Source organism: Aspergillus luchuensis, chromosome 2 (assembly GCF_016861625.1).
Source record: "Aspergillus luchuensis IFO 4308 DNA, chromosome 2, nearly complete sequence".
In the NCBI taxonomy this organism is placed as follows: domain Eukaryota; kingdom Fungi; phylum Ascomycota; class Eurotiomycetes; order Eurotiales; family Aspergillaceae; genus Aspergillus; species Aspergillus luchuensis.
In genome coordinates this window covers 3095961-3122636 of record NC_054850.1, presented here as the reverse complement: position 1 = coordinate 3122636, position 26676 = coordinate 3095961, and the positions used below count along the sequence as shown (strand labels likewise).

Sequence of the window (26676 nt, the reverse complement as noted above, 5' to 3'; positions counted from 1 at the left end):
TTTGAGCGGCGCGGGTGGGCATATATATAAACTAGTGACATGAGGAGGATTTGACCATCATATTGGGGAAACGGCACGGACGCTGGTAGGATGTTCTGCTGCCTAGTAAATGTAGTAGAAGGATCAGCTCATGCCATAAATATATGAGTTAGTATTCACTCAAGAGCACCGCACGAGTAATTATATATATTGTACCAGCATACCTCTTGACATACAACAAAGCAAAGACAAGTCAACGGCAACTGGATGGTAATACTTGGCCACGATACGAACGAGGAGCTGAGAAAAGGAGAGAAGAACGGCGAGTCCAATAATGAGATGGACTGTACCTGACACGCTCGGCTGAGCCCGGCACCTCAACACGAACAGTGATATGGTTACTGATAATCTGATACAGCACAAAACTGTTGGGAATAGCTGTTGAGCGTGATCTGCGGGGGGGGTTTGATAGTTATATATTCAGCCCGGGCCACTCTTCGAAACAGAAAGGGTCACCAGACTGGTCTGCATGTATTCGGCCTAACTATATACACTCGTCCGAGACTACCTAACATCAATGTCATTGTGCACTAGGCTTGGAGGCTTTGGTCCCACCCGTTTTCACTTCCTTCTCGAGCAAGTCCAAGGCAGATGCATAGCGTGCCTTGACCTCCTTCATATTATCCAATTTGAATTGCACCTTTCCTACCTTGGTCGATCGAGTGATCTTCCCATCCGACCCCTTGGCGATCTGGCTTGCGAACCACTTGCCCTCTCGGTGTGCCACAAGCGTCCACGCCGATCCTTCCTGGCCAGCACGAGCTGTACGACCGACCCGGTGCACGTAGGTAGTGATGCTAGCTGGCACATCGTAGTTGACAACATGTGTCAGTGACCGTAGGTCCAGACCACGCGAGGCCCGATCCGTTGCAATAATCACAGATATCTTGCCCCGGCGGTAAGCTGTGAGAGTCTTGCGTGAAGCAGACGACTTGTTCGATTTAATAATCGTGCCAATGCGGTCGGAGAGGGAGGGTTCGAGGAGTGCCAACAGTCGAGCCAGTCGTGATGCGGATTCAGACGATTTCGTGAACACCAGAACTGTAGTCTGCGATGGCCTTTGTCGGTCCGGCTTTTCGTCTTCTGATTCAGAGTCGCTGTCAGATGACTCTGACTCGTCGCTCGACTCGTCCGAGGTATCCTCGGAGTCTGAAGACGATTCAGAACTGGTATCAGAGTCCGAGTCCGAGTCTGAGTCGGAATCTGAATCATCAGAGCTAGACACGTCCGACGCGTCATCGGAATCTGATCCAGAGCTTGACTCGTCGGAATCCGAATCATCAGAGTCAGAAGTGTCGTGCACAGAAGGCTTGACACTCTTAGTCTCAATCTTGATGTGGGACAGCAGGAGGCGCAGGAGATACAGCGGCTTCTGCGACCCATCTCCAACCGATACGGTATGTTCCTTCAGGGTAGGCGGGAGCGTAAACTGTTCGTCTGAAGGTGCAATGCCACCGCTCTCATCATCCGTTGCGGCGGCATCCGCGCCGATGACAACTAACTTGGGGTTGGCAAGACGTAGAGAGTTAAGCTTCGTCACATCTCTAGTCATGGTGGCACTCAAAACGATTTTCCGTGGCTCCTTGCTCTGGATCGGCAAGCCAAGCTCAGACAGAAAGTTCCCGCTAAACCCGAATGCACCAGGGGCTTTCCGGGCGTCCAGGGAGGTCATCACGACGTCCACCCATTCCTGGAAACTTTCATTCAGTAGTCGATCTGCCTCATCAATGACGAGCCAGTCGAGATTTTTCAAGGTGAACCCCTTGGTATAACGAAGATGGTCGACCAGACGACCGGGAGTACAGATCAAGATGTCGACATTAGGTTCTGACCGGTGAACGTAGCCTGGCAGAGACTCACTTAGATCACCGGCTTCTGAGATGTAGTCCTGCAAATTGAAGTTCGTCCAGTCATCGCCTGTCAGTTGCACGTTTTGACGAAGCTTGAACGTCGCAGGGCCATAAACCTGATCGACGCGCATCAACGACCGCTGCTCGTCTTTGATCGCAACGTTTCCAACTGCAGACGCGACGCGGAGGCCGGATCCAGCGGCACAGAGCTCACAGGCTTCTCTGGCCTGCTTCACCAGCTCCCGAGTAGGCACCACGATGAGTCCTCGTAACCTAGGCGCAGGAAGCGGCTTCAACGCTGTGACCAATGGTAGGACGTAGGACAAAGTTTTTCCTGAACCAGTGGCGGCGGAGATGCAAAGATCTCCCGGATGGTTCGTTGGTCCTTGCAGCAGGAGAGGGATGACGGTTGACTGCACGGCAAATGCTTCATGGTAGCCATTGTCTTCCAGAACTCGGAGAAGGCTAGAGTCGATTCCCAAATCGGCGAATTTGCGTCGTTCCTGAGCGGATGCACGGAGGGGATTGGCCAGCCATGGCGGCAACGAAGAGTAGGTTGGCATCTCATCCTGCTCAGGCGCTGCTTCTGGTTGTGGTAACGGCTCCAGACCTTGTGCTACAACTGGCTCCGCTGTCGTTAGCTCAGTGGAATCTTCATCCTTCATGCTTTCTTTTGTCTTTTCCAGTTCCCGCGCTTTCTTCGACCTCTCAAACTTGGACAAGATGCCGGCGAATTTGTTCTTCGTAGGTTTGTCGTCGTCATCCTCTGTCGTCGCAGGGTCAGAAGTCTTTCGGCTTTTCTTCGTCCCTTTAGCTTCTTCCTCTTTGGCCTCTTCAATGTCGTCTGCATCCTTCATATCGACATCTTCCTCAGCTGCATCGCTAATTGTTCCGCTTTTCCGTTTTCCATCCTTCGATTTCTTCTTCTTTTTCTTAGTGAGGCTGTCGTCTTGGTTTGAAGTAGTCGTTTGGCCGCCGACCGGCGAGAGAGCACTCTTTTTCTGGGGCGATGTCTCTTGAACAGCACTTCGGCTTGCAGCTCCTGAGTGCTTTTTCTTCTTCCGGCTTTCCTTGACTGGTGTATCGTTGGATGGAGAACCCTGATTCTTCTTGGATTTCTTCGTCGGGGTGGGAGTGGATATAGCGGTGGCGGAGCCATCGAGATCTCTCTTTCTTTTGTGAGACTTCTTGGCGCTCGACGGAGTTCCTGAGCTTGTGCGGGCAGGATCGTGAGATGCAGAGCGATCACCGGCCATGATCGCGGCGGTAGCGCAGGGTCAGCGCGAGGTAGACAAGGGAAAGGGGAATGTAGCACTGGGTCGGTGTTGCCAGAGCAGCTCCGAAGATTAAGCATCAATATTTCTTTTCCAGCGGGGAATCTTTTCCCGGCAGAACCTCCCCACCGCCCCCACCGCCGCCCGGGTCTGGACCAATCCGGGCTTCATCGCGTCTCTCCATCGCCGCAGCTTCGATCGACGGCCATCTGCTCATCCCCTGACGCTGGTCAGGTCCTAACATGGATATGCTAGAAACGGCCCTCTCAAGGCCATTGATGAAGGTGTTATCTGGGTAGCTCAGAGTCTACCGACTGCCATTATGACATACAACATTGCGTGAGTGTCTGCTTGCGTTTCGAGCGATCTATCAAGGTTGGCCTACTGATCACCGGTCCACAGTATGGTCAGTGACTTTTTCTTCCCCCAGCCAGGTCAGTTGGTCTCTCATTCTGTTGTTCCTTTGATGATCAGCTACTGATGAACCCAGGCGGAATTGAAAGTCACATATATCAGCTATCGACCGTAAGATTACCAGACCTCGTTCGCTCCAGCCAACGCTTATCGCTCTATAGAAGCTTATCGATCGCGGCCATAAAGTCATCATCATAACTCATGCCTACAAAGGACGAACCGGCGTTCGCTATCTCACCAATGGGCTCAAAGTATACCATGTCCCATTCTTCGTGATTTACCGGGAGTCGACCATGCCGACGGTCTTCTCGTTCTTTCCTATCTTCCGAAATATTGTGATTCGTGAGCAGATTCAGATTGTACATGGCCATGCAAGCTTGAGCAGCTTTTGTCACGAAGCTATTCTTCATGCACGGACAATGGGCCTCCGGACAGTTTTTACCGACCATTCGCTGTTTGGATTTGCAGATGCGGCGTCAATTCTCACCAACAAGCTGCTCAAGTTCATCTTGAGTGACGTAGACCATGTTATTTGTGTCAGTCATACATGGTACGTCAATCGCATGATTATGCTCAACTTATAATAACTTTAGGAATAGCAAGGAGAACACGGTCCTTCGAGCCTCGCTAGACCCGTTGATGGTGTCTGTCATTCCCAATGCGGTAGTTGCAGAGAACTTCCGACCCCCAGAGCCACGGCCAATCGCGCGACCCATGGAGCCCAACGATATTATCACGATTGTTGTCATATCCCGTCTTTTCTACAACAAAGGAACCGATCTTCTTATTGCCGCCATTCCCCGGATACTTGCGTCCCATCCGAATGTACGATTCATCATTGCCGGATCAGGGCCCAAGGCCATCGATCTCGAACAGATGCTAGAAAGGAATGTTCTTCAGGACAAGGTTGAAATGCTTGGCTCGGTGCGACATGAAGAAGTTCGTGACGTGATGATCCGGGGACACATTTATCTGCATCCGAGTTTGACTGAAGCGTTCGGTACTGTCCTTGTGGAAGCTGCAAGCTGTGGTCTATACGTGGTGTGCACACGCGTTGGTGGCATTCCCGAGGTGCTCCCCCAACACATGACAACTTTTGCGAAACCGGAGGAGGATGATATCGTGCTTGCCACTGGAAAAGCCATCGCCGCATTGCGTTCGAACAAAGTCCGCACGGATCGATTCCACGACCAGGTCAAGATGATGTATTCTTGGACGGACGTAGCCGAACGTACGGAACGTGTCTACAAAGGCATCTCCGGGGACATTAGCCCCGAGGAATTCTACGGCTATTATCCCGGACAGGGATGGGAGGCCGGTCGGGACCGGGTGCGAAGCTTTGCCCTTATTGACCGTTTGAAACGGTACTACGGATGCGGAGTGTGGGCAGGCAAGCTGTTCTGCCTTTGCGTGGTGATCGACTTTTTACTCTATGTTTTCTTGGAGATGTGGTTTCCCCGTGCAAACATTGACATTGCGCGTAGCTGGCCTAAGAAGATCAACCAAAAAGAGAACAAACGGCCAGGGTCTACGTATAAAGGCGACCGTCTGGGGCCTGCATCATAACATGATCCCGACTGCACCTACAATCTCTTCTACACCATGATCAGGTCAAGCTCTTTCTTGACTTGCAATTTTGATTCGCTTATGAAACAGAGACAGCACGATACCCATACCGATAGACGCAGGAATATTTTGTTCATTAATACATTGCCGTTAAAATACTTCCTTTCTAAGCATGTTCACTTCAAATCCAACTAAGGTCCAGCCTGTGGTGACGCTCAATGCTTATGCGAGTTATCCCTCTTAGTCGAAGGCTCATACTTCCACTCAGCGGCCGCCGTCTCTGCCGACTCTGGCACGCGATCCTCTGCAGCCAATGCACCCTTATCACCGCGCTGACCAGGGCGCGCCTCATCGCGCTCCAGTCCACGCTGGCTCGGCATATCTCTCTCAAAGGTAGTTCCCCGACTAGCTCCAACTTGTTCCAAGCCCGCGCTCTGGCCCTTGCGTCCATGCTGTCCATCATGGCGAAGCTCGTTGCTGGTCTGTCCCGAAATAGGCTGGCCCATACCCCGGTGCACGTCCTGCGATGTAGCGCCCATCAAGGTATCGCTAGCGTTGGTCTTGACAGATTCCTTGCCATGGCCGCGTTCGACATTGGGGTTGAGTGCCTGGCCACCAACCTCGCCGGTGGGATTAGGCTGGTAGGAGCTGCTGGCGGGCGCGGTACCAGGGGGATGGGTCTCGGCGCGGAATTCGGGGACGAAGTCGCTAGGAGCGACCTTTCTTCCTACTTGGTGCTGTCTTTTGTCAGTACAACTTGCATGATTGGACACTATTGCAATGGAATACATACACCGCCTTGCTCCATAGGACCCGTAGGTTTCACCGAAGGGTGGAATTCACCCTGCTTGTTTGTAGCGACAGAGTCGGGGTTGTTGAAGTGGCTCATGATGAAGAATGTGTGCGGACGTTATCGTGTGGTGGAATTTGAAAAGAAAAAATCAGTTCAAGATAAGATAATATTATACAGTAAACACTGTTGCAATCGATACTGAATAGAAATTAAAGCAGACAGTAACCGAACATCTATATATACAAGCTGAACCGTCCGGGATGGCGGTTTAGGGCTTCACGGGAATGACGTCAAAGTGACCGGCGTTGACTTCATGGCTTGCATGCTTTTCCATCACTTCACTCTCATCGAACCACTGCTTGGACTGGGATAAACGTCATGCACTGGCATCGAGAATGTTCAGTGCGTCCAATCAGTCCGGTTTTCGGTCGCGTGCTTCCATGGATGTGGTGTAACTCTGCGGTATCTGGTATGGGTTGATTAGGGATGTCTCCGACAGATGCCGGTGCATGGAATTGGCAGTTTGTTTTGATCTAGGCCATGAAGATGATAAGTATGATGTAGTAGGTGGTTTGCAGTGTTTTGTGGTATACTGTGCTGTGATTAGTGCTGGATCTAGAATTGGCTGTCTACATGGTTGCGGTACAACATGCACTAAATATGACACTTGAAAAAAACCCAAGTTGAAACAAACAAATGCAATTAAGGTATCTTCCCGATCATATAGCCTCTTAACGCCAAACTCAAGCCCGAATAACACAATATAAGAACATGAAAAAGAATCGAAATTTTTCGCAACAGACAGACCCATTCCCAAGTCTATCACTTCATTAACGGTGGTCGTCCCTCTTTATTCCACTTGACTCGCGTCTGCACCCATTCCACCGCTTCTTGCACGCCTGATCCCATCAACGCGCTGACCGGTAATACGCGACTATCCCTCACCCCGGCTCCAGACTCTCCTTCGAAGACCTTGCGCACAAACCCCTCCTTGATACGAACAACCTCCACTGAGTCCTCTCGATCTTGCTTGTTGGCGAGAACGAGAATCGGTACACCCGCCACATCCGCATGCTGTAGGACCGACTCCAGCACTTGCCGACACTCGTCGAGCCGACCGAAATCGCTCCCAGGCGCATTGATCCCGACCATTTCCTCCGTAAATGCGCCCGAGTGGCCTCCTGACGGACCAGACGCAGAGCTAGGTCGTCGACTCGGAAGCCGGGTGATGTCTGGGTCTTGACCGACGTCGGCACTGTCGACGACGAAGATAATGGCATGGCAGCTAGTGTAGTAGCTTTGCCAGAGGTTCCGCATGGAAATTTGTCCCCCCACATCCCAGATCTTCAGATACATGTCCGGTAAGGAGATGGTCGCGACGTTTTGGCCGACGGTGGGCACGGTTTTCCCGGGGTTAGGGGCGGGGGCGCCATCTGGTCGGGGTTGATAGAGGGCTTTGATTTGCGACAGGAGGGTGGTTTTGCCGGCGTTATCGAGGCCAAGGAGGAGTACGGAGTATTCTATTACCGTGATATTAGCGCGCGAGGATAGGATTGTGATAAAGACATCGACTCACCCTCCTTGCTAGTAGCGTACATATACAGGGACTTGGCCAGATGATACATGATTGCGGAGAGGGACGGACTGCGGAGACTAGACCAGATAACCTCCGGCGGAGGCAGCCTCGGAATTCCAATTAGAACCGGCGGGACGACAGCTCAGGTAACAGAATCATGGCAGCAGCAGAAGGCCGGATTCTTGAGATATTCCACCTGCTGCTGGATTTGTCTTTTGCGCTTCGATACGGAGGACGCTGGGCCAGCGCCGATGGCGATAGATTGATTGCCTGGGGTTCCACGCGTCAGCCGTGTCTCGAACGGGAAGGTAGGGTATAGGGTAGATATCATACAGGCCCCGAGCCCTACCTTCCGGAACAGGAAGACCCCGCAACGTCAAAAGTCATGCATTGTCGATCTCTTCATTTATTGGGATTATTATTCATTATCCGGGACTGCCGTTATCGCTTCGGAATGTTCTTCTTCCTTTCAATGAAAGTGTCTCGGAACCCAGATTGACGGGGTCCATTCACCACGGCCTGCCGGGTTCAATCGTGGCAGCCAAACTTCTCACCTTCTCGACCCCGGATGCGCCGGTGGCACGGAGCAACGGTCATCATTGGAGGCTGGCAAGCAATCGCCCCCCCACGTCCCTTGGCTGGATCCATTCCTACTGGAATAAGTAAGGATTACATAGTCGAGTTGAGGGTCTTGCATTTGTCAGTTTGTCAGCGTTCCCCAGGCCCTGCCTTGTCCGCTCGCGGAATCGGCATCCCCTCTCCCCCTTCCTCTTCCTATGGTTTCCCTACAAGCTTAATCTTTCCTCCTTCTTGTCAATGTAACGGCCACTCGATGGCCCTCCGGTTCTCTCCCTTAAGCTGGAGGTAGTGGCTCTACTGTAGATATTTGTTACTCTGTGTGGTTGGGACTTATCAGAGGAACCCTGCTATCGCATGTCGCAAACAGCATGCTCCACGATGGTTGGGCGGGCGAAGGCGCAAGAGATGCCTTCATTGGAGACTGATACCATTATCGTCGGTATGTCGCCATTTCGTGCCAACGGAGATGCTGGATTTTCATTTGATTTCTCCCCCTGGTCCGTGTTATCGTGCTGATGTGATCCCCCACAGGGAACGGGCCGTCGGCCATGATTCTGTCGTATATTCTTCATGGCCATCTTCCATTTTATTCCTCCAATCCTCCTCATCCTGACCCGCTTCTGCATGCGAAGCTCCAGGATTCCCCGGAGTTGCTCCATGTGGACGTGCACGCTTTGACGGATCATTTCGCCGCCTCGAGACTGTCGTACTCCACGCAGGCTCTCCCCGTGAACGTGCTCCTGGACACGCTGGTGCGTCCCAGCGTGGATGTAGAAGAGCTTGAGGCCATTACGAATGTCGAATGGCGGTTCGTGCCCGAAAAGGCCGTTCCCCATTTGGTGTTCGGGAATGCTCAGCATGCAGGGGGTCAGTGGACTGATAATCCCGTGCCTGCCAGCTGGGACATCCAGACCCTCAGCTATGCGTCAATGCTGTCTCTCCCGGGCTATTCGTTCGCTGAGCACCACCGGAAGATCACGGGCAAGGAGCTTCCGGCATATACCCGGCCCAGTCGGGAAGAAACAGCAAGCTACTTCCGCACGTACCCCGAGGCGGTTCAGATCGATGATGTGTTCCGGTTCAGTGAGACCATCTCCGGCATCTCACGAACAGATGATGGGTTTTACATTCGCTCTCACAACATCCACTGCAAGCACTTGGTCCTGGCTAGTGGTATATTCACTCAAGTGCTGCAGCCCAGCCCAATGCTGCAGCCTTTGACCTCGCTCCAGCCCACTCCGCAGACTCCGCTGCTTGTGATCGGCTCTGGGTTCTCTGCCGCGGATATTATCATCTCTGCACCGGCGGATCAGAAGATAATCCATGTGTTCAAGTGGGATCCGGAAGGGCGGTCATCACCGCTGCGTGGCTGCCACCACCAAGCATATCCTGAATACGCCGGAGTCTATCGACTGATGAAACGAGCTGCGGTTGCAGCAGACCCCACGAAGAAACGAGTGAAGCCGCGGCGCACCACCTCGATCCCTTTCTTGGAAACCCGCTCATGGGAAGATATATACGAAGGATTGCCCAACTCGGAAATCATTGATGTCGCGATGCAAGAGGGTCAAGCCCTGGTCACATTCCGCCAGCCTGACGGGAGCACCGTCACCCGCGCCGTCCGCGGGATGGTCTACGCTACTGGCCGACGAGGCACCCTCGACTACCTCGACCGTCCGCTTCTCAATGAAGTACTCGACCAAGATGCGACCACAGACACGAGCCCCGTCATCTCCGCCCGGTCCTTGCGCAGCAAAGTGTATGATGATATTGAGATTGCGCCAGACGTGTTCATAATCGGCAGCCTCACAGGTGACTCTCTCATCCGATTTGCGTACGGTAGCTGCGTCCAAGCCGCCGGGAAGTTGGTTGACGCGCGCACGGGTAAGGAGCGAGTCCGCAGTGGATCGAACAATACATCTCGGCCACAGTCATCGTTGGGCGTCATGCGTGGCATAGATGGACACGATATCTCGCCACCTAGCGAGCTCCGTGCTGTGGATAATGACCGCATGGCGTCGACTTGGCCGCAGAGGGTTATGCCGAACGGGTTGTGGAGGTGGCTCTGGAGATGGTTTGACGTGAGGTAGGAATGATGACGAACGATGCATGATAGATGATAGATGTGATTGATGATTGTACATAGCATTCCATTGGCTTTGTTTATAAAGGGAGGATATGTTGTTAACTCATGTATAGTTGGCCAAATGTCCATTGATCTGCATGAATCTTGTCTGGAGAGGGCTTGTCCTTGCGTTAAAAGAAGTCTTCTAGCATGGCATACCACCACAGAAGTACACCCACGATTGTACAACCCTGGCTACCACCTCATTCATATTCAATCCCACGAATAAGTAATTAGAGAAGCGGCACAATCCAATGAATTTCCGCGACAGAACTCTAGTACTGACCGAGAACTATATACTACTCGACACCTAGACTATTTACCCTACCAGAGCAACCATAACACCCACTTCACTTCCCGACATCCTCATCCCCTCCCACAGAAGAATCACCTAAACCAAGTATGCTCCAGCGCCTCCCTCGCCGTAATCCTCCCCCTCGGATCCAGATAAGTCATCCTAGCCACCAAATCCTTGAGTTCGGGTTCGAGAAAGTCCCAATCTTCGACCGGTTGTCTCGGATTCTCCGGTCCGAATGTGTTGATTAGCTCTAATATGCGTTCAAAGAATGGGTTTTGCTCCCCTATGTGCTCAAGGAAGCGCTCCACGCCTTCTATGTCGGCAAAGTATGATAGGTGAAGACGAAGAACATAACGCCAGGAGTCCTCAGCGTTCAGTTGTTCATCAGGGACGCGAAGGACCATTTCATTTGCCATCATATAAACCATCTGAGCAAGATTTTAACAAGCGGGAGCCCGTCCCACAATCAAGAAATAGAGACGAGATGGCCGAGCATACCACAAGGGCAAAAGAAAACACATCAGAAGTTTGATCCTGACGAGATCGCGCCCAGCTCTCGGCGCTGCGCCAGATAGCGTTGCGGCAGAGAGGCCCACGAAGCCATTTCCCCGGGGGGACGATGACTGTATCCTCCAAGTCGGAAATTTGGACTTGCTTAATCAGGGTGATCTCTTGATCCTCAGCAGCAGCAGGTTCCGTGTAATTGATAAGGATGTTGTTGGGTTTGATGTCTGTTAATAGTTAGCAACTTTGACCTTCATACTTCAGTTATGCATGGTTTGCTTGCCGTTGTGAACCATATCCTTAGCATGCATCTCAACCAGCCCCTGCAGTGCGCTGCGTAGAATGCTCTTCCTTGTTTCTCTGGACAGGCTCCTCTGACTAAAGCGAAGCAAATCTCCATCTAAGAAGGGGTAGAAGAACACTTCGGTTTCTAGTACAGAATCCACAACTGTGCGGATGTTGAGACACTGAGATAACTGTTTCTGTATGTTGACCTGATGTTGAAAATCGCCTGGGATTATATTTTTCATGATGTATTGCTTTCCTTGAGCGCTTGGAAAATGTTGGTAGCTGATGATCCGAGCATCTTGTCAACGCGTAGATGAGACGTACCTCGCTCGGTATACATGCAAACCGGACTTACCCCCGTGAGTGAGTAGCTCCTCAATACGGTAGGACTGTTCCGAGTCACTCTTTACACTCATACCTTGTGTTAGTGGTACCTGGCGTGACTTTGTAAGGGTGGACATCATGTCTCGCTGAATAGGTCGATATTGAAGACAAGATTTACGGTTCACAGAAAACGACGGTCTGAGAACAGAGAGGCGCATTGGAAGAAGATGTCGGATGCTAGCTGAAACGCCTGAACTGACCATCTTTAATGGCTGATGTAACTGGGTCTGGGCCTAGATTCGCGTGTGATCTCGATTCACGAGTCACTCCACGCCTCGGCGGTTACCTGAGTCAGCCAAAGGGGGATCGCCCTTGGCAGCGCTTAATAGTGTGAGAACCCTGCTGGCACGTCCGCTGGGTAGGTATACATGAGATAGTGATCTAATGTTGATTCATGTAATGGGTATATATTAATGCTATCGTGCACCATGGCTAGCCCATGATCTGCAGCTGATCATCCGGGGGCCACCGCGTCTGCGCAAAGCTGAGGCACCGCTTGATGCTCTGCAAGTACTTGCGCGTAATCTCATCACTCAAAATATGCGCCTGCTGATCGCTCTGATGCAGCTTCTCTCGTGCGGATCGCTCGTGAATACCAACCATGGTAACACCAATAGGCCAAGCACTGCGAAACATTAGCCAGGAACAAAACCCTCAAAACATAAAGAAGATACGTACGCTTTTCCAATACTCAACCTCAGATAGGCATCATTAGCATCGACATATCGCCGCTGCTGCGCCTTGGACACAATCTCAACCACATGCTCAAGCACCCCATCATCGATATCCACCTTCTCGAACTTGCGAAACAACGGCTTCATATTCTCCCGCGACTGCACCATGGCATTGTACGCCTGCTTTCCCTGCAAGCTCAACTTCACCGACGCATCTCGCTTCGCCAACGCCAACTCCCACTCCCGCAGCACCATGTTAAAGTACGACGCCAGCTGACGAAACAGGAATTTCTTCCCCTCCAGATCCTTCGGCGCCGTCTCCGGAATCTTCATATCCACCTCCGGCACCAGCTCCAACGTCGTCGGAATTGGCCCATCTGACAGCTGCGGCTGCGGTGTCAACGACCGCTGCAACAGCCTCCTATACCGCCTCAGCCGGCCCTTATGCGTCTCCCCAAACAATATCGCCGGCTCCTCCATATCCCGCAACTTCTTCAACAGCTCCTCCTCCGGTATATCCTCCTCGCCACCTTCCTTGCCCGCACCCTCTTTATCATCTCCAGACTCCGTAGGCGGCAGCTCCGGCAAGCCGAGTCTCTTCCTGCGCTCTCGTTCCCGAGCAGCTTCTTCCTCTTCGCGCTTCTTGCGCGACTCCTCGGCCAGTTTGCGCTTCTTCTCTTCCCGTTCGCGACGACGCTCGGCTTCTTCATCTTCGAGCTTGCGTTTCAGGGCGTTGCGCTCTTCGCGTTCGCGGGCGAGGCGCTCTTGTTCTTCATTGTAGGCGGCGATGCGGGCGGCTTCGAGGTCGCCGCGCCGGGTGTATTTGGGTTTGGTGGTGTCTTGGGAATCTGCTTTAGGTTTTGCTTTGGAGATTTCTTTGGACATTAACGACGCGAAGTCCATCTTGGCGTTGTAGTGTGATGCCAGTGAAGGTGTAGTGCTGGTTTGTGGCGATTAGATAGTTAAATAGAGTTGGGTGAATCGGAGGTAAAGAGACACACCCGTGTTCGGCAAACTTGCCGCGGCGGAACTTCCGCCGTCCAGATCCAGCAGAAACACCCGCGCCTGGGATAGCTTGTTTGCTGCAAGCTTCATCCTCTACCTTCGTTCATTCTCTCTTTTCAATGCAATAAACCACCATCCTATACTACACACTACAATCGCACGCTCTATCTCTTGGAACCGACCACACCAACAACAGTGACTACCAAAACAAACGAAAATCAAAGAAGAGCAGCAGCAAAATGACACCACCCCCAATCGACCGCCAAACCACAACCCCCTTCCACCTCAAGCTCTTTTACCGACTCAACAACTACCACCATCTCTCTGACTTCTCCTCATCAGCCCCCTCCTCATCCTACAGCGGCCCCACGAGCGGCCCCAACGCCATCCGCACGCGCAGTCCCCCACCACCACAACAACTCCCTCCCCACCTCCAAATCTACACTTGGCAATCATGCACTCTCCGCGAACTCTCCCACCTCCTGACCTCCGCGCTACCTAGTCTGCTTCCTGACCCGCCTGTGGGAACGCGCCTCTGCTTCCGCCTCATATACCCGGACACCAAAGGCGCCGCGACAATGGGGCCCGACGCGCGGGGGAGGTATCTCGCGAAGGATTTGGGGAGTGTGATTATCGGACCGAGGGAGAGTGCGATTGCGAATGGTGGAGATGAGGATGAGAATGCGAATGGGGAGGAAGGAGGGCAGAGGAAGGGCAGTGGTGCTGGAGTAGGAGGGAGGTTGAGGATTCAAGGCAATGATGCGGATAAGACGTTGCAGGAGGCACGGTTTGTTATTGGAGATTATGTCGATTGTGCGGTACTGCCGCCGCTTGAGGATGGGTCTGTGGCGCCGCCGGTTAATCCCGGTCGGGGGATGGCGATGGGTGGGGGGATGAGGGCGTTCCCTGGGGATGCTGGTAGGGGGGAGAGGTATCGTGGAGGAGGTGGCGGTGGTGGGATGAGAGGAGGGAGGATTCCACCGGGGGATTGGAGACGGGGGGAGAGAGTTCCGGAGGAGAGGGGTGGTGGTGGTGGTGGAGGGAGAGGAGGGAGAAGGGGGTGGGCGCCGTACTAAATGCCTGCTTGAATGATTGATTTTGATGCTGTATGTGTATGTATGAGTGTTAGGAGTTGAGGATACCCGGTTCGCTACAGGGATGTCTTGTCTACTATCTACTAGTAATATGTCTGTATTATTGACTGCTGTGCCCATCAGCAACGAAAAGAACCTGCTATAGTAAACGAAAATCTTCAATAACGGTATAATAGTAGTAGTAGATACACATCCAGCCCGACCCATCACATCACATCACATCACGCTTTTCATCCGCCCAACCACATTTGAGAGGATCGAATCGATCTACCACTCGACAATCGTATCGCCCCTGCGCTTTCCACGCAGCTGGTACAGACCCTACACACAGCCATTAGCGTTCACCATTTCACCCACAGAGTTCACACAATATAACCCAGATCACTTACATCAGTCTTATAAGCGACATAGCCCAGCGCACCAGGAATCAGCGCCATATAGAGGAACGAGAACCAGGCATGGCGCGGCGTCCACCGGAAGTACTTGTAGCGGTTGGCGTTGAGTTCTACATAACCCAATTGTCAGTTGTCATCCATCCGAAAGTGCTCCTCCTGATACCCTCTCTGAGAGGTAATTGTTGTTTCTGAAGGGAAGGGGAGTAATGTAATGCGTCAAGTCTTATTGGCGGGAACAAACGGACCGTAGTATTTCTGGAGGGCCGGATCAAGGATCAAAGCTGGAAAGAGCGGTTAGCAATTGGAATTGAGGAGAATCAGAGGTAAATGACATACACTTGCTGGGACCGGCCATGGTTGCGGTTTGGGGAGCGCTGGTTTATTGCTGGCGAGCTGGGGGGTATATGCGTATTGGATGTGGTGGTGATGATGTTGAGGTTGGGTCATGTGATTTGTAGCATAATTAGTAATGTGTATAATATTGTTGTGCTAAGTCGTTATGCAGGTATGCAGGTAAGTGGATATCAGTAATGTTATTTATGTTACTATGATTACTATAGGTATATGATTAGTGATGGGTATTATAACATTCTACAGAGTACATAGTAGCAACAATCACATACACATATACACTGGCTTATCTACACTTCACAACGTTGAATAGTTAGATTCGGAATCCTCCTCTGGTATCTACAGTTATGATCGCAAAAATGGGCGCCCCACTCATGGCGTCAGTCTTCACGAGAACATCCGAGGTTCGTTCGCGCATGATAAGTTCCTAATTTATGTGTGATGAGCACTCAATCACATTCATCCCTAGGCTATTTACATATAAGATAACATACACACCATCCTCCGATTCACCACACCACTACCACCTCCCATCCAATCCAATCTAATCAATACACTCAAAATGGCCGACCCCAACAAAGGCACCAAAATCACCCTCTACTGGTACATACCCTCCCTCCCATACCCTCCACATTTATTCCCCCCTACACCCAACACTAACAATAAAATACCACATGAATCCAGGCTCTCCCAATCCCGCTCCCACCGCATCCTCTGGCTTCTCGAAGCCCTGCACCTAACCTACGAGCTGAAGATCTACCACCGCGGACCCGACAAGCTCGCACCCCCCGAACTAAAAGAGATCCATCCGCTAGGAAAGTCTCCTTTGTTAACAATCCAACCCGCCAACGCCCCTCCAGACCAGAAGCCCATCGTGCTCGCCGAGTCCGGCATCATCATCGAGTACCTGCTCGACCACTTCGGCGACAACGCAGCAGAGAAACCTCTCCTCCCTGCTCGATGGAAACCCAACCAGGAGGGTGTAGTGGGCGGTGAAACCGAGGAATGGATGCGCTATCGCTACTTCATGCACTATGCTGAGGGAAGTCTCATGCCGTTTTTGGTGATGCAGTTGGTTATGGATAGTATGCTTCCCCCCCCCCACCATGATGATATTTGTCCTGCGGACAAGGAAGGATGTCAATGCTAATGGTGGTGATAACAGCGGTGAAAAACCCCCCCGGCATGCCCTTCTTCGTCAAGCCGCTTCCGCGCCTTGTGGCGGGCCAGGTGGAAAAGGCTTTCCTGGCGAGGAATATTCAGTCGCATTTGGAGTTCTTGGAGGATCAGCTGCGGAGTAGTCCTAATGGAGGTGCGTATCTGTGCGGGACGGAGTTGACGGCCGCGGATATTATGATGAGCTTCCCCGTGATTGCTATGTCGGGGAGGTTGCAGGACCAGTTGGATAAGTTTCCGCTGTTGGCGAAGTATGCGGAGAGGTTGCAGAAGGAGGAGGGGTATATTAGGGCTGTGAAGAAGGTGGAGGAGGTGGATGGGAAGTTTGAGGCTTCTCTGTAATCTATCTCCCTTTGTTACTATTTCATTTTGTTTGATGTGTTTGGGTTTTGGGATTGGGGTATGGTATATATGATAGTATTAAGTAGTAATTAATTGTGCAATCTATCTATATCAGTGAGTGAAATTAATGGTATGATTACATCCGCCCAATAGCTTCACTCTCCACCCCCAACTTCTGCAGCTCCGCCCCATCTAAACATCCCCGTCCATCATACACCCACTTCGGATCTCTCAAGTTGTACGCAATGCGCGCCCACTCCAACGGCTCATTCACCACAGCCACAGACCGCGGTGGCGCCCAGCTCCGACAGGCCGCACAGTCACTCCCACACCCTTCCTCCGGCGTCAATCGATAAGTAGCCCCATTGTACGTCCACTCCTCATCCTTGCGCACCGGCGACAGCATCTCATCCAGACTCTCAAACACCTCCGAGTCCGAGCGAGCAGCACTGCGCTTCCGCCCATTCTTGAACTGCTCGCAGTCCGTCATGACCAAAACCGCGTTAGCCTGCGAACAGGCCAAGTACGGATCCGACAGGACCTTAACCCTAGCAGCCACAGCCTCCTTCCCACAGGCCGCTTCCAACTCACACAATACATCCTCCTCATGACAGAACAAATCAAAGATATCAATCTCCGCCGGCCTCTCCTCAAGCAACAGTCTGATAACATCCACAACCGGCGATTCGCGCGTATCCCCGGTGTCTTTCTTGAACGCGAACCCCAGCACGGCGATCTTCCTACCGGAGAGATTCCCGTCGAAGCGGTCGATGACTCTCCGTGCGAACCGCACACGCTGGTACTCGTTCATAGCATTGACCTGGCGCCAGTAGTGCGCGACTTCGTCTAATCCTAGTGATCCAGCGAGATATGTCAGACTGGCGATGTCTTTGCGGAAACAGGACCCGCCGAATCCGACTCCGGCTTTGAGGAACTGTGGTCCGATGCGCGCGTCCATGCCAATGGCACGCGCCACTTGATCGACGTCTGCGCCGGTCTTTTCGCAGATCGCGCTAACGGAATTGATGCTGCTGATGCGCTGGGCCAGCATGGCGTTGGCGACGAGTTTGGCGAGTTCCGATGACCAGGCGTTTACTTGGAGGATGCGCGTCGGAGGGACCCAGGAGTAGAGGTGGGCGAGCATGCGGGCGGCGCGCCGGCCTGGGGCTGTTCCTGAAGAGCCGATCAGGACGCGGTCCGGGTGGACGAGGTTGTCGATGGCGGAGCCTTCGGAGAGGAATTCGGGGTTGGAGAGGACTTCGAAGGGGGTGTTGGGGCGGAGGGTGGTGAGCTAATCCGTCAATTTTATACTCTCGTTATATAAGGGGTGGGGATGAGGCTTACTGTTTGTCGCACCCGTTCAGCTGTTCCACATGGCACGGTGCTCTTCTCGACGATGATGGCTCCTGGCTTTGCGTAGCGTGCTATCTCCTGCACGGCGCCGTCGACGGCTGTCATGTCGGTGGCTCTACCAGCACCGAGACCGAAGGTCTTGGTGGGTGTATTGACGGCCAGGAAGATCATGTCTGCGTCTGCGATAGTCGTCGAGTCGCATGTGAAGAATAGGTTGGGCTGTCGGCGCGAGTACTCTGAGCCTTCGGTACCAACACTCTGAGCCACGTCTGAGCCATCGCGCGTTGCGCGCACCACATTGTACAGGGTGGGTTCATGTACGGGGAGATGCGCCGACTTCCAGCTCTGAATGCGACGAGGGTCCCGGTCTAGCACTGTCACTGCGATGGAGGGATTGTATAGCGCGAGAACAGCCGCGGTTGGTCCGCCTGTAGGGCTGGCTTAGTTTGGCTCGTAGATAAGGGCAGTGTGCCAGCAGAAGCCTACCCACGTATCCTGCACCCACCACGCAGACGCTCTTTACACGGTCGTTAGCCAGAATGCGTGCCGAATGGCGGTCGCGGCGTCGTTGTGGGCTCCCTGGGTGTCTGTGATTCCTGCAGGCGAGGTGGAATGCGACGAGACATCGTCCACCTTTGCAGCGCGAAACAACGGACTAGATGCGGGGGTAGTGGGACAGGTTGAACTGTCATCTAGATCCCATTCGAGAGAGCTCTGTGGTGAAGAAGCGAGATCCATTTTGCTGCTGCTGCTGCTTGTAGTTGTTTCTTGTGTAACCGTCGGCGACAGACCTCACTCATCAGTCAGTCCAGGAACTGACGAGACGACTGAGGGGCAAGATAACAAGACAAGACAAGGGCGACGGGACTACAAGCAGTATAAGCATCTGCCCAGATACTTAGAGGCAAGAGATCGTCGGGCGACCGAGGAGATAAGGTCTTGCGCGGAGGGCGCATGGCCGTTGCAGCGGAACGTGAGCAGCAGAGCATGAGGGCGAAAGAGGGAGTCAATGCCACAGAGCTGCATGGGTTGATGCACGCGGGGGGCAGCATGGACTGCCACTGGATCAACCATTCGGGGGGCTGCAGGAGGCATTGAAGGCATGAAATTTGGCTGGTGATCCGCCCGAACGAGCGATTCTCTCCAGCCAGCCCACGTGCCCGCATCCAGCCCGGCGACACGAACAATTCTTGTGCATCACCTGCAGTGATTCCCATTGTAGGGGAGTAATGATCTGTGGGGTGTAGTTTGTCCTCCTGGGTCTGGTTGCTCTGCACACCGCATTGTCCATTCTTGTAGAACATAAGTACGTGCGTGCACTCCTGGTAGTCGTAGACTGTGTCTAGATATACAGTCCACCAATCAGATACTGGTTGAATAGTATCAACATCATCAACATGCCCTCATTTCCTCCCCCCTCCGAAGACTTCCCCAGCATCCTCAAAGGCAAGCGCATCCTCCTCACCACCGAATCTCTGGGTCCAGTCAACGGCGTCAGTCGCACAACTGGAAAGCTGATTGAGTATCTGCGTCGCAATGGCGTCGAACTGGCCGTCGTGGCACCACAGTTCACCTCACCACCACCACCATCATCCTCACCATCACAACATCATCAAACCCACGAAGAAGAAACAGCAACAACAATCCGCCTCCCCGGCTACCCCCTCCCCTACAACCCAGACCTCACCCTCGTCTACCCCTTCCACCTCACCACGACAATCTACCCCCAAACCTTCACCCCAGACCTAATCTACATCGCCAGCCCAGCCAGTCTAGGCTTCCAACTCCTCCTGCAACTCCGCCAACTCCACAACCCCCAACCAACGCTCCTAAACTACCAAACAGACCTCTCCTCCTACAGCTCCATCATCTTCCCTAGACCCCTCTCCATCTTCGCCGTCTGGCTCCTCTCCCTCGTAGAGGGATATCTCTTCCGCACGCCCTGCATCCACACGATTTTCTACCCGTGCAGCGATGTCCTAAGCTACTTAAGATCCACCAATACTCCCATCCACAGAACGCACCGGTTAGGACGGGGGGTGGACACAGGTCTCTTCAACCCGTCCCGTCGATCCCAGTCCCTACGGGATACGCTAGCCCCGAACGGCGAGGCCATCCTCCTAACAGTCTGTCGGATTGCACCGGAGAAGGGATTCGAGTTCCTCGCTGAGGCAATTACCCATCTTCTCTCCAGTACTAAAATCCCCTTTAAGATGGTGATAGTCGGTGGGAACGCCAACCCAACTGTGACGGCACGCATCCAATCTCTCTTTCACCACATCTCTTCACATGTTATCTTCCTGGGATTTAAGACTGGGGTGGAGTTAGCGAGGATCTATGCTTCCGCGGATATATTCCTGCATTGCTCTGTTACGGAGACGTTCGGGCTGGTCGTGCTGGAGGCTATGGCGAGTGGGGTGCCGGTCATCGCGAGGGATCAGGGGGGACCGTCGGATATCGTGAGGAATCAGGAGACGGGGTATTTGGTTCCGGTGGCGGAGGGGGACGTGGGCGTGTTCAGTGGGCTTGTGGGGGAGATGTTGCGGGATGGGAGGTTGAGGGGGCGGTTGGGGAGAGGGGCGAGGGTGTTTGCGGAGGATATGACTTGGGAGAGGATTAATCGGAGGGTGGTGGGGAGAATGGTGGATGCTTTGGAAGCCAATGGGGGAAGGGATGAGGAGAGGGCGTTGTTAGGGGGGAATAGAGCGAAGGTGTCGTTTTGGGAGAGGGTCAAGTTGGGAATTGCAGTTGCGGTGGTGTATGTGATGTGGATGGTAGCTGTTGTGCCGTTGATTGTGCATGGGTCAAGGATTGTGCCCAGGGTGCTGGGGAGGGTGCCGCTGTTGGGGAGGTGGGTTGGTCGGGGGTCTGCTGCTGCTGCTGCTGCTTAGTGGAGAGAAGACATGGCATAAATGGGTATGTGTATGTGTATGCAATAGATTATGTATTACATCTTCTTTTAGAGTATGTGAGTCTGTATATACAACCCTACCTCCTCTTCCAGTATTGGGATGTTCTCCAGAAGCAGCTAGGGTATAGCACAAAATGTAAGAATGGAAAGAGGCAATCAGGCAAACTTCCGCTTGATTTCCTCCTCGCTGAAGCGACGCGTCTTGCGACGCAGCATCGCCGCAAGCTCTGCATGCGTCATGCCGATCTGGTCACCCATCGGCACTAGACACCGCGCCAGGTGGTCGTAGTCCTTGCGCATCAGTCGCACCGTGATCATAATGTAGTCGATGTTGCGGAACACAAGGGCATGCTCGGATGCATACCGGTCCTTTTGCCGCAAGAAGGCGAGGGGATGGTCGCGCCAGTGGCGGCGCGGGTTCAAGTGATGCGAGGTGTGGTAGCCATCATTGTAGCAGAAGCGGTTGCTCTATTCATAGTGAGTATGTGGTCAGAATTGAGGAATAGTTGGAGCATACCGCTACATCAATCAAGGTGATACTGGAGCGAAAGTCACTGTTGGGATCCGTCTCGTCGACAAACGCATGCTGTCCCCAGTTCCCCACCATGAGACCTACACGCAGCTGCAGGAACGGAAGAACAAAGACAAACAGTGTCGCTCTCCAGCTGACGTAGTTCCAGAGCAGATACATCATCAGGTAGCTGCTGAGTTCCCAAAAGGCTGCTTTCAAACCCAACAGGGTCTTTCCTTTACGCAGGAAGTAGGTGGGCAGCTCCAGCCAGATGAAGAGGTAGAAGCGGCCGACGTAGCAGGCGAAATCGGCCAGACTGTCGCGCTGGTACCGGATCGTTGAAGATAGATCATCCGGGCCGTTGCCTTCGACGTGGTGATGCTTGACGTGATGGTAGAAGTAGGAGTTCCAGGTGTGGCCCATCAAGGGATCCGTGATGTAGGGGAAGATCGTGTCGAAGAGCCACCAATTGCGCTTTTTCAGGATGCCACCCATGTGGATGTGCTGGTGCATCATCAGGGTATAGGTGCCCACGTAGTAGGACTGCATGATCCAGTGCAGCACGCCATGGAGCCAGTGGAAGTTACGGAAGAGATAGATCGCACTAGGCACAGAGGTGGTGAAGTAGAGCAAGAGATGGGTGAGCATGACCACGTCGGTGTCCACCCGGACGATGGACCGCGCGGCCTTGATATACGGTTGCAGCAGCCATGCATCTAGCAGCGGAGGCAGCTTGATGTCCTTCAAATCCCAGGTGAAGAAGATGGTCGGGACGAAGTCGGCATGCCGGGGGTCATTAAAGGCCTCCAGTTGGCTGACGGTCGCGTCGGCATCTAGAGGGACATCGGGGGTCCCGCCGGCTTTAGTGGGCAGGAGAAAGTTAGCATGAAACCCGGAAGAGCAGTGGCAATGAAGTTAGTTGACGGGCGGGTGAGAATGTACATGATTTGGGCTTTTCCGGGGTGGATTGGCTATCGAGCAGCAGGTTATCGAGGACCAGTCGATCGGGCGGGGTTAGATAGGGATCGATAAAGGTGGAAGGGTCCATGGCCAGCAGAACAGGAATAATCTCCTGGATTTGGCGGGAAGCAAGGCACGTTTGGACAGTAAAGCAAAGGGAGGTATTGGCCCAAAAAATTCCTGTTGCGAGTGACAATCGAACAAGCTTTAACGGACCGCCGAAGAAGAAAAAAAGGGGGTGGGGCTGACAGCATCGGATGAGCTGAGACGATGGTCAGTAAGTATCTATCTGCCTGGCATATTATCCGATCTATCCCCGTGCTCGATGATTCCGATCAGACCATCCATACATACCCCAGCTTGCTCCTAACTGAGCGTGTCGCTAATGGAGGCCTTAAAATCAGTGGTGGTGGTGATGTGTCTGCCAGCAGTGTGCCTGGGGACAGTAACCATGGATGGAGATGGTGGGTCAAGAGCATCCATGACGAGCACATTTCATCTAGGGCAATTCCATCAATTCCTCTCATGATCAGGTCATGATGTCGACTTTTTCTACCCATGAGGTGTGAGGGAAGATGTACATGTTGACATTCAATTGAGATCTCCAGGGTCTGAAATCAGATTGGTGCCATTCCGATGGGGGCAGGAGATGTCCACTTGGTCGGCGGGGGCGGAGTCACTTTTCCGAGAACAGCAAGTGGCAGATGTTCTTCCAGTTAGCTCCAGTTAGCTCCCCCGCGTCGATCCCTAGAGGTCAAGCCAATATATATCCCAATGTTGCGATTGACTCGTGTAGCCCAGTAGATAGACGTCGTCATTAGCTGAATGTAGTTGTTAAACCTTTGAAGCTCCATACCCGTCACAGAGATAGATACGCTAGTGCCCTATCTATAATTAGCAACAGCATCAATATCTCCGGACAACTCACAAACAGTTGTTATCGTTGAAGTTTGAGTATAGAGGCGTTGTTCATAACTAGTATGCATTTGCATGATATGTTATAGCCAGATAGGGAGCCCCTATAAGCTTCATTCCCGGATACATGAAGAAGGACGTATCAGCTGCGGGCTGCCACTGCGTACCAATCGAGCCGGTCGGCATCACCAAATGCGCTCAACACGCCATTCACTACATCCAGCCATCCTTACAGCATCACACCATGTAAACCCAAATTAAACTCCAATAAACTCAACTGTCAATATAGGATACGTCATTACCCCTCCCATGTGTAACCCCGCCAGCCTTTCATCCATACTTCCCTAAAAACTACTTACCAGCACTTATTTCACACAATCTACAGTACATCTAAACAAACAATCAGCCAGCACGATGAAACTCACTCTCTTCTCCGCCAAATCATACGATACCCATTACTTTAATCAGACCCTCCAGACTTTTCACCCAGATCTAACCACCATCACCGCTCACCCCTTCGCTCTAACCTCGTCCACCGTCTCCCTCGCGCGCTCCAGTGATGCTGTCTGTGTCTTCGTAAACGACACCCTCGACGCCACTGTCCTGCACGCTCTACACTCCTATGGCGTCCGTGCCATTCTCCTCCGCTGCGCCGGCTTCAATAACATCGACCTCCCCGCCGCCGAAGCCCTCGGCTTCTTCGTCGCCAATGTCCCCAGCTACTCCCCCGAAGCCGTGGCCGAGTTCGCCGTGGCGCTGATCCAAACCTTGAACCGCAAGACGCACCGCGCGTATAACCGTGTGCGCGAAGGCAACTTCAATCTAGAAGGGTTCCTAGGTCAGACCTTGGCAGGGAAGACGGTGGGTGTGGTGGGATTGGGTCGCATTGGAATGGCATTCGCGAGGATCATGAAGGGGTTTGGCTGTGTGTTGCTTGGGGCCGATCCATATGGTGGGGAGGAGTTTGAGAAGGAGATAGGAGGAAATTATGTAGGAATGGACGAATTGCTGGGACGCAGTGATGTGGTGAGCTTGCATTGTCCGTTGACAGAGGGAACGAGACATTTGATCAATGCGGAAAGCCTGGCCAAGTTGAAGAGGGGGGCGATGGTGGTGAATACCTCGCGAGGCGGGCTGATCCATACAAGGGATGCGGTGCAGGCGTTGAAGGATGGAAGATTGGGTGGGTTGGCGTTGGATGTGTATGAGGAAGAAGGGGACCTGTTCTATAATGACCATTCAGCGGAGATCATCCATGATGATACATTGATGCGACTGATGACGTTTCCCAATGTCCTCGTGTGTGGGCATCAGGCGTTTTTCACGCGCGAGGCACTAAGTGAGATTGCCCAGGTGTCACTGAACAATTTGGAGGATTGGGCGAAGAAGCGGTCATGTAAAAATTCGTTGGTTAGAGAGGGACATTTGTGTGTTGAGGAGGATAAGGAGCCAGTTCGTTTGTAGATGTATGGAATATCTGTAGCAATATACCTGCCTGTCTGGGGCTGTGTTGAGCCTGCGATCCCCGAGTAAGCATTTGATTAGAGTGCAGGTCTCACTCGATCATGAGAAAGTGCAAATTTTGTAATATGCCAGAATTAAGACATCATGTTCATGGGTCACATTGATTGCTCAGCACAATGTTGTTCTCCAGCCGTGCCACAGTGGCGTTTCTCTCCCCGGACATCCCTTGCATCTGTCACCTGATGTTGACTTCCATTCGAAGCCACACATCTCATACAGATACTCTAGTCGATGCGATTCTTTACTACCCCATTCAGTTACGTTGTCTCGATGCTGTCATCATGTTCCCCAATTATGCACTCTTTCAAGGCGCGGGCATACTCGGCTCTCGTGAGTTCAAGACTCCCTAGCTACAGATCGATCGTCAACAGTCGTCTCCACCGCAGAGCAAGCACAATTCTAACTTCCTCAATCCACGCTGATGAGTATATTGGCAAATCTGGCCGTCATTATAAAGTTGAACGGGCTCTTCAGGAAGAATCATCTCCGCCACGTCAGGTTCTCCTTGCAACGTGAGTAGACTTGACTACTACTTCTCATGACCACTCCCTTACTAGTCCATTAGCGCTGGTGATCAGAGATTCATATTGAAATATATCCACGAGGTCAATTTCGAAGACCTTCAGGACGTAAACAGAAGATTACGCAACAATACCAGCCATGTTCGTCTTCCTCAGGATATCATCCCTGATAAATCAATGTTTGTGTTTGAATACTTCACCGGTCATCTTCTACACCTAGCTCAACAGGACTTGTCTCTTGGAACAAGAAAGAAACTTCTCAAGGAAGCTCTTCGTGGGATTGCCGAGATACATGACAGAGACATTGTTCACACAGGTGAATTGATTTACCATGAGTGGACTAACAGACAGTAGCTTACTCTGGATAGATATTAAAGCGGACAACTTCTTCGTCAACTGGAAACAGTCCGATGACGGCATCACCATCGATAAAGTCCAACTCGGCGACCTCGAAGACGCCGTCCACATCCCCCCTGGCTCATCCATGCTTGGGAAGCAAGCAGGCAACTGGATGTGGAGGAGTCCCGAAGCCCATGCTAGAGGACGGGTGAATAAACCGTCCGATATCTTCTCGTTCGCTCTTGTTGTAAGTATCACCACTTGATTCAAAATCTCGGTTCGTTAACTTTCACTAGTGTATCTACGTGGTACATAAACGGGTCATATTCGCAGTCGGAGACGACGAATTAGATGAAGGCATAGACCGCTTAGCCGTCGTGATTGAACGCCAGATCTCCTACTTCGCCGACAACGATGGATTTCATGGTTTTCTCGAATACCTCGGTGACAATCCCTGGGCCTCTGTCTTTAACATAACCCTGAATGGATTTAATCAGGACAACCCGATCAGGCCATTCTCTCTTTGGCAGGGAGTTGACGATGATTTTAAAAGCTTGATTTGCGCCATGACGAACCTTGATCCAAGAAGGAGAATTACAGCACGTCAGGCATTGGTGCATAAATGGTTTGATGGTGTGTGAGACTCGTCCATGCTCGTTCCATTACCATGGCATGTAGAATATCCCCTCTCATGTTATTGATTTTCCCAATCAATCTATATTCATGTCTCTTTCGTGCTGGCTCTAGCACTATCAACAAGTCTAATCCGGTCGTAGACCAGGATAGTATATATATAGATATATGTATTACAGTGAAGAAGACACCAGACATGCATCTTTGTTTAGTACTACTAGTACTCATAGTATATAAATCGAACTGCATGAACAGCGCTCTTGTGTATTATTTCATGATTAA

General features: G+C 52.3%; 15 protein-coding genes across 15 annotated transcripts; 7 read left to right on the top strand and 8 right to left on the bottom strand.

The window, feature by feature from the left end:
• Positions 1-559: 559 nt before the first annotated feature.
• On the bottom strand, positions 560-3145 carry DBP6 (putative ATP-dependent RNA helicase DBP6; the record flags this gene model as incomplete). Its single annotated transcript, XM_041685811.1, has 1 exon — positions 560-3145. One exon carries the CDS (start codon positions 3143-3145, stop codon positions 560-562), a length of 2586 nt encoding a protein of 861 aa, XP_041539858.1.
• A 340-nt stretch (positions 3146-3485) lies between these two features.
• Positions 3486-5143, top strand: GPI3 (phosphatidylinositol N-acetylglucosaminyltransferase subunit A/GPI3; the record flags this gene model as incomplete). The annotated part of the gene is made up of 5 exons (XM_041685810.1): positions 3486-3502; positions 3566-3597; positions 3654-3688; positions 3739-4127; positions 4177-5143. The coding sequence occupies 5 exons, from the start codon at positions 3486-3488 to the stop codon at positions 5141-5143; spliced, it is 1440 nt and encodes a 479-aa protein (XP_041539857.1).
• A 215-nt stretch (positions 5144-5358) lies between these two features.
• On the bottom strand, positions 5359-6032 carry AKAW2_21030S (uncharacterized protein; the record flags this gene model as incomplete). The annotated part of the gene is made up of 2 exons (XM_041685809.1): positions 5359-5880; positions 5937-6032. 2 exons carry the CDS (start codon positions 6030-6032, stop codon positions 5359-5361), a joined length of 618 nt encoding a protein of 205 aa, XP_041539856.1.
• A 726-nt stretch (positions 6033-6758) lies between these two features.
• On the bottom strand, positions 6759-7561 carry ARL3 (ADP-ribosylation factor family protein; the record flags this gene model as incomplete). Its single annotated transcript, XM_041685808.1, has 2 exons — positions 6759-7456; positions 7513-7561. 2 exons carry the CDS (start codon positions 7559-7561, stop codon positions 6759-6761), a joined length of 747 nt encoding a protein of 248 aa, XP_041539855.1.
• An 884-nt stretch (positions 7562-8445) lies between these two features.
• AKAW2_21028A (uncharacterized protein) lies at positions 8446-10181 on the top strand (the record flags this gene model as incomplete). Its single annotated transcript, XM_041685807.1, has 2 exons — positions 8446-8530; positions 8623-10181. 2 exons carry the CDS (start codon positions 8446-8448, stop codon positions 10179-10181), a joined length of 1644 nt encoding a protein of 547 aa, XP_041539854.1.
• Positions 10182-10603: 422 nt separating this feature from the next.
• AKAW2_21027S (uncharacterized protein) lies at positions 10604-11722 on the bottom strand (the record flags this gene model as incomplete). The annotated part of the gene is made up of 3 exons (XM_041685806.1): positions 10604-10942; positions 11013-11245; positions 11662-11722. 3 exons carry the CDS (start codon positions 11720-11722, stop codon positions 10604-10606), a joined length of 633 nt encoding a protein of 210 aa, XP_041539853.1.
• A 400-nt stretch (positions 11723-12122) lies between these two features.
• Positions 12123-13267, bottom strand: PRP18 (mRNA splicing protein PRP18; the record flags this gene model as incomplete). The annotated part of the gene is made up of 2 exons (XM_041685805.1): positions 12123-12315; positions 12369-13267. The coding sequence occupies 2 exons, from the start codon at positions 13265-13267 to the stop codon at positions 12123-12125; spliced, it is 1092 nt and encodes a 363-aa protein (XP_041539852.1).
• A 341-nt stretch (positions 13268-13608) lies between these two features.
• Positions 13609-14445, top strand: AKAW2_21025A (SAP18 family protein; the record flags this gene model as incomplete). Its single annotated transcript, XM_041685804.1, has 1 exon — positions 13609-14445. The coding sequence occupies one exon, from the start codon at positions 13609-13611 to the stop codon at positions 14443-14445; it is 837 nt and encodes a 278-aa protein (XP_041539851.1).
• A 285-nt stretch (positions 14446-14730) lies between these two features.
• AKAW2_21024S (uncharacterized protein) lies at positions 14731-15213 on the bottom strand (the record flags this gene model as incomplete). Its single annotated transcript, XM_041685803.1, has 4 exons — positions 14731-14784; positions 14853-14968; positions 15104-15139; positions 15195-15213. The coding sequence occupies 4 exons, from the start codon at positions 15211-15213 to the stop codon at positions 14731-14733; spliced, it is 225 nt and encodes a 74-aa protein (XP_041539850.1).
• A 558-nt stretch (positions 15214-15771) lies between these two features.
• On the top strand, positions 15772-16727 carry AKAW2_21023A (glutathione S-transferase; the record flags this gene model as incomplete). The annotated part of the gene is made up of 3 exons (XM_041685801.1): positions 15772-15812; positions 15894-16294; positions 16375-16727. 3 exons carry the CDS (start codon positions 15772-15774, stop codon positions 16725-16727), a joined length of 795 nt encoding a protein of 264 aa, XP_041539849.1.
• Positions 16728-16863: 136 nt separating this feature from the next.
• ugd1 (UDP-glucose dehydrogenase) lies at positions 16864-18251 on the bottom strand (the record flags this gene model as incomplete). Its single annotated transcript, XM_041685800.1, has 2 exons — positions 16864-18018; positions 18072-18251. 2 exons carry the CDS (start codon positions 18249-18251, stop codon positions 16864-16866), a joined length of 1335 nt encoding a protein of 444 aa, XP_041539848.1.
• A 1226-nt stretch (positions 18252-19477) lies between these two features.
• Positions 19478-20971, top strand: AKAW2_21021A (glycosyltransferase family 4 protein; the record flags this gene model as incomplete). Its single annotated transcript, XM_041685799.1, has 1 exon — positions 19478-20971. The coding sequence occupies one exon, from the start codon at positions 19478-19480 to the stop codon at positions 20969-20971; it is 1494 nt and encodes a 497-aa protein (XP_041539847.1).
• A 176-nt stretch (positions 20972-21147) lies between these two features.
• On the bottom strand, positions 21148-22550 carry AKAW2_21020S (fatty acid desaturase; the record flags this gene model as incomplete). Its single annotated transcript, XM_041685798.1, has 3 exons — positions 21148-21459; positions 21509-22362; positions 22445-22550. 3 exons carry the CDS (start codon positions 22548-22550, stop codon positions 21148-21150), a joined length of 1272 nt encoding a protein of 423 aa, XP_041539846.1.
• Positions 22551-23791: 1241 nt separating this feature from the next.
• Positions 23792-24841, top strand: TR07 (2-hydroxyacid dehydrogenase; the record flags this gene model as incomplete). The annotated part of the gene is made up of 1 exon (XM_041685797.1): positions 23792-24841. The coding sequence occupies one exon, from the start codon at positions 23792-23794 to the stop codon at positions 24839-24841; it is 1050 nt and encodes a 349-aa protein (XP_041539845.1).
• A 291-nt stretch (positions 24842-25132) lies between these two features.
• Positions 25133-26402, top strand: AKAW2_21018A (uncharacterized protein; the record flags this gene model as incomplete). The annotated part of the gene is made up of 4 exons (XM_041685796.1): positions 25133-25413; positions 25467-25738; positions 25791-26008; positions 26058-26402. The coding sequence occupies 4 exons, from the start codon at positions 25133-25135 to the stop codon at positions 26400-26402; spliced, it is 1116 nt and encodes a 371-aa protein (XP_041539844.1).
• Between the last annotated feature and the right edge of the window lie 274 nt (positions 26403-26676).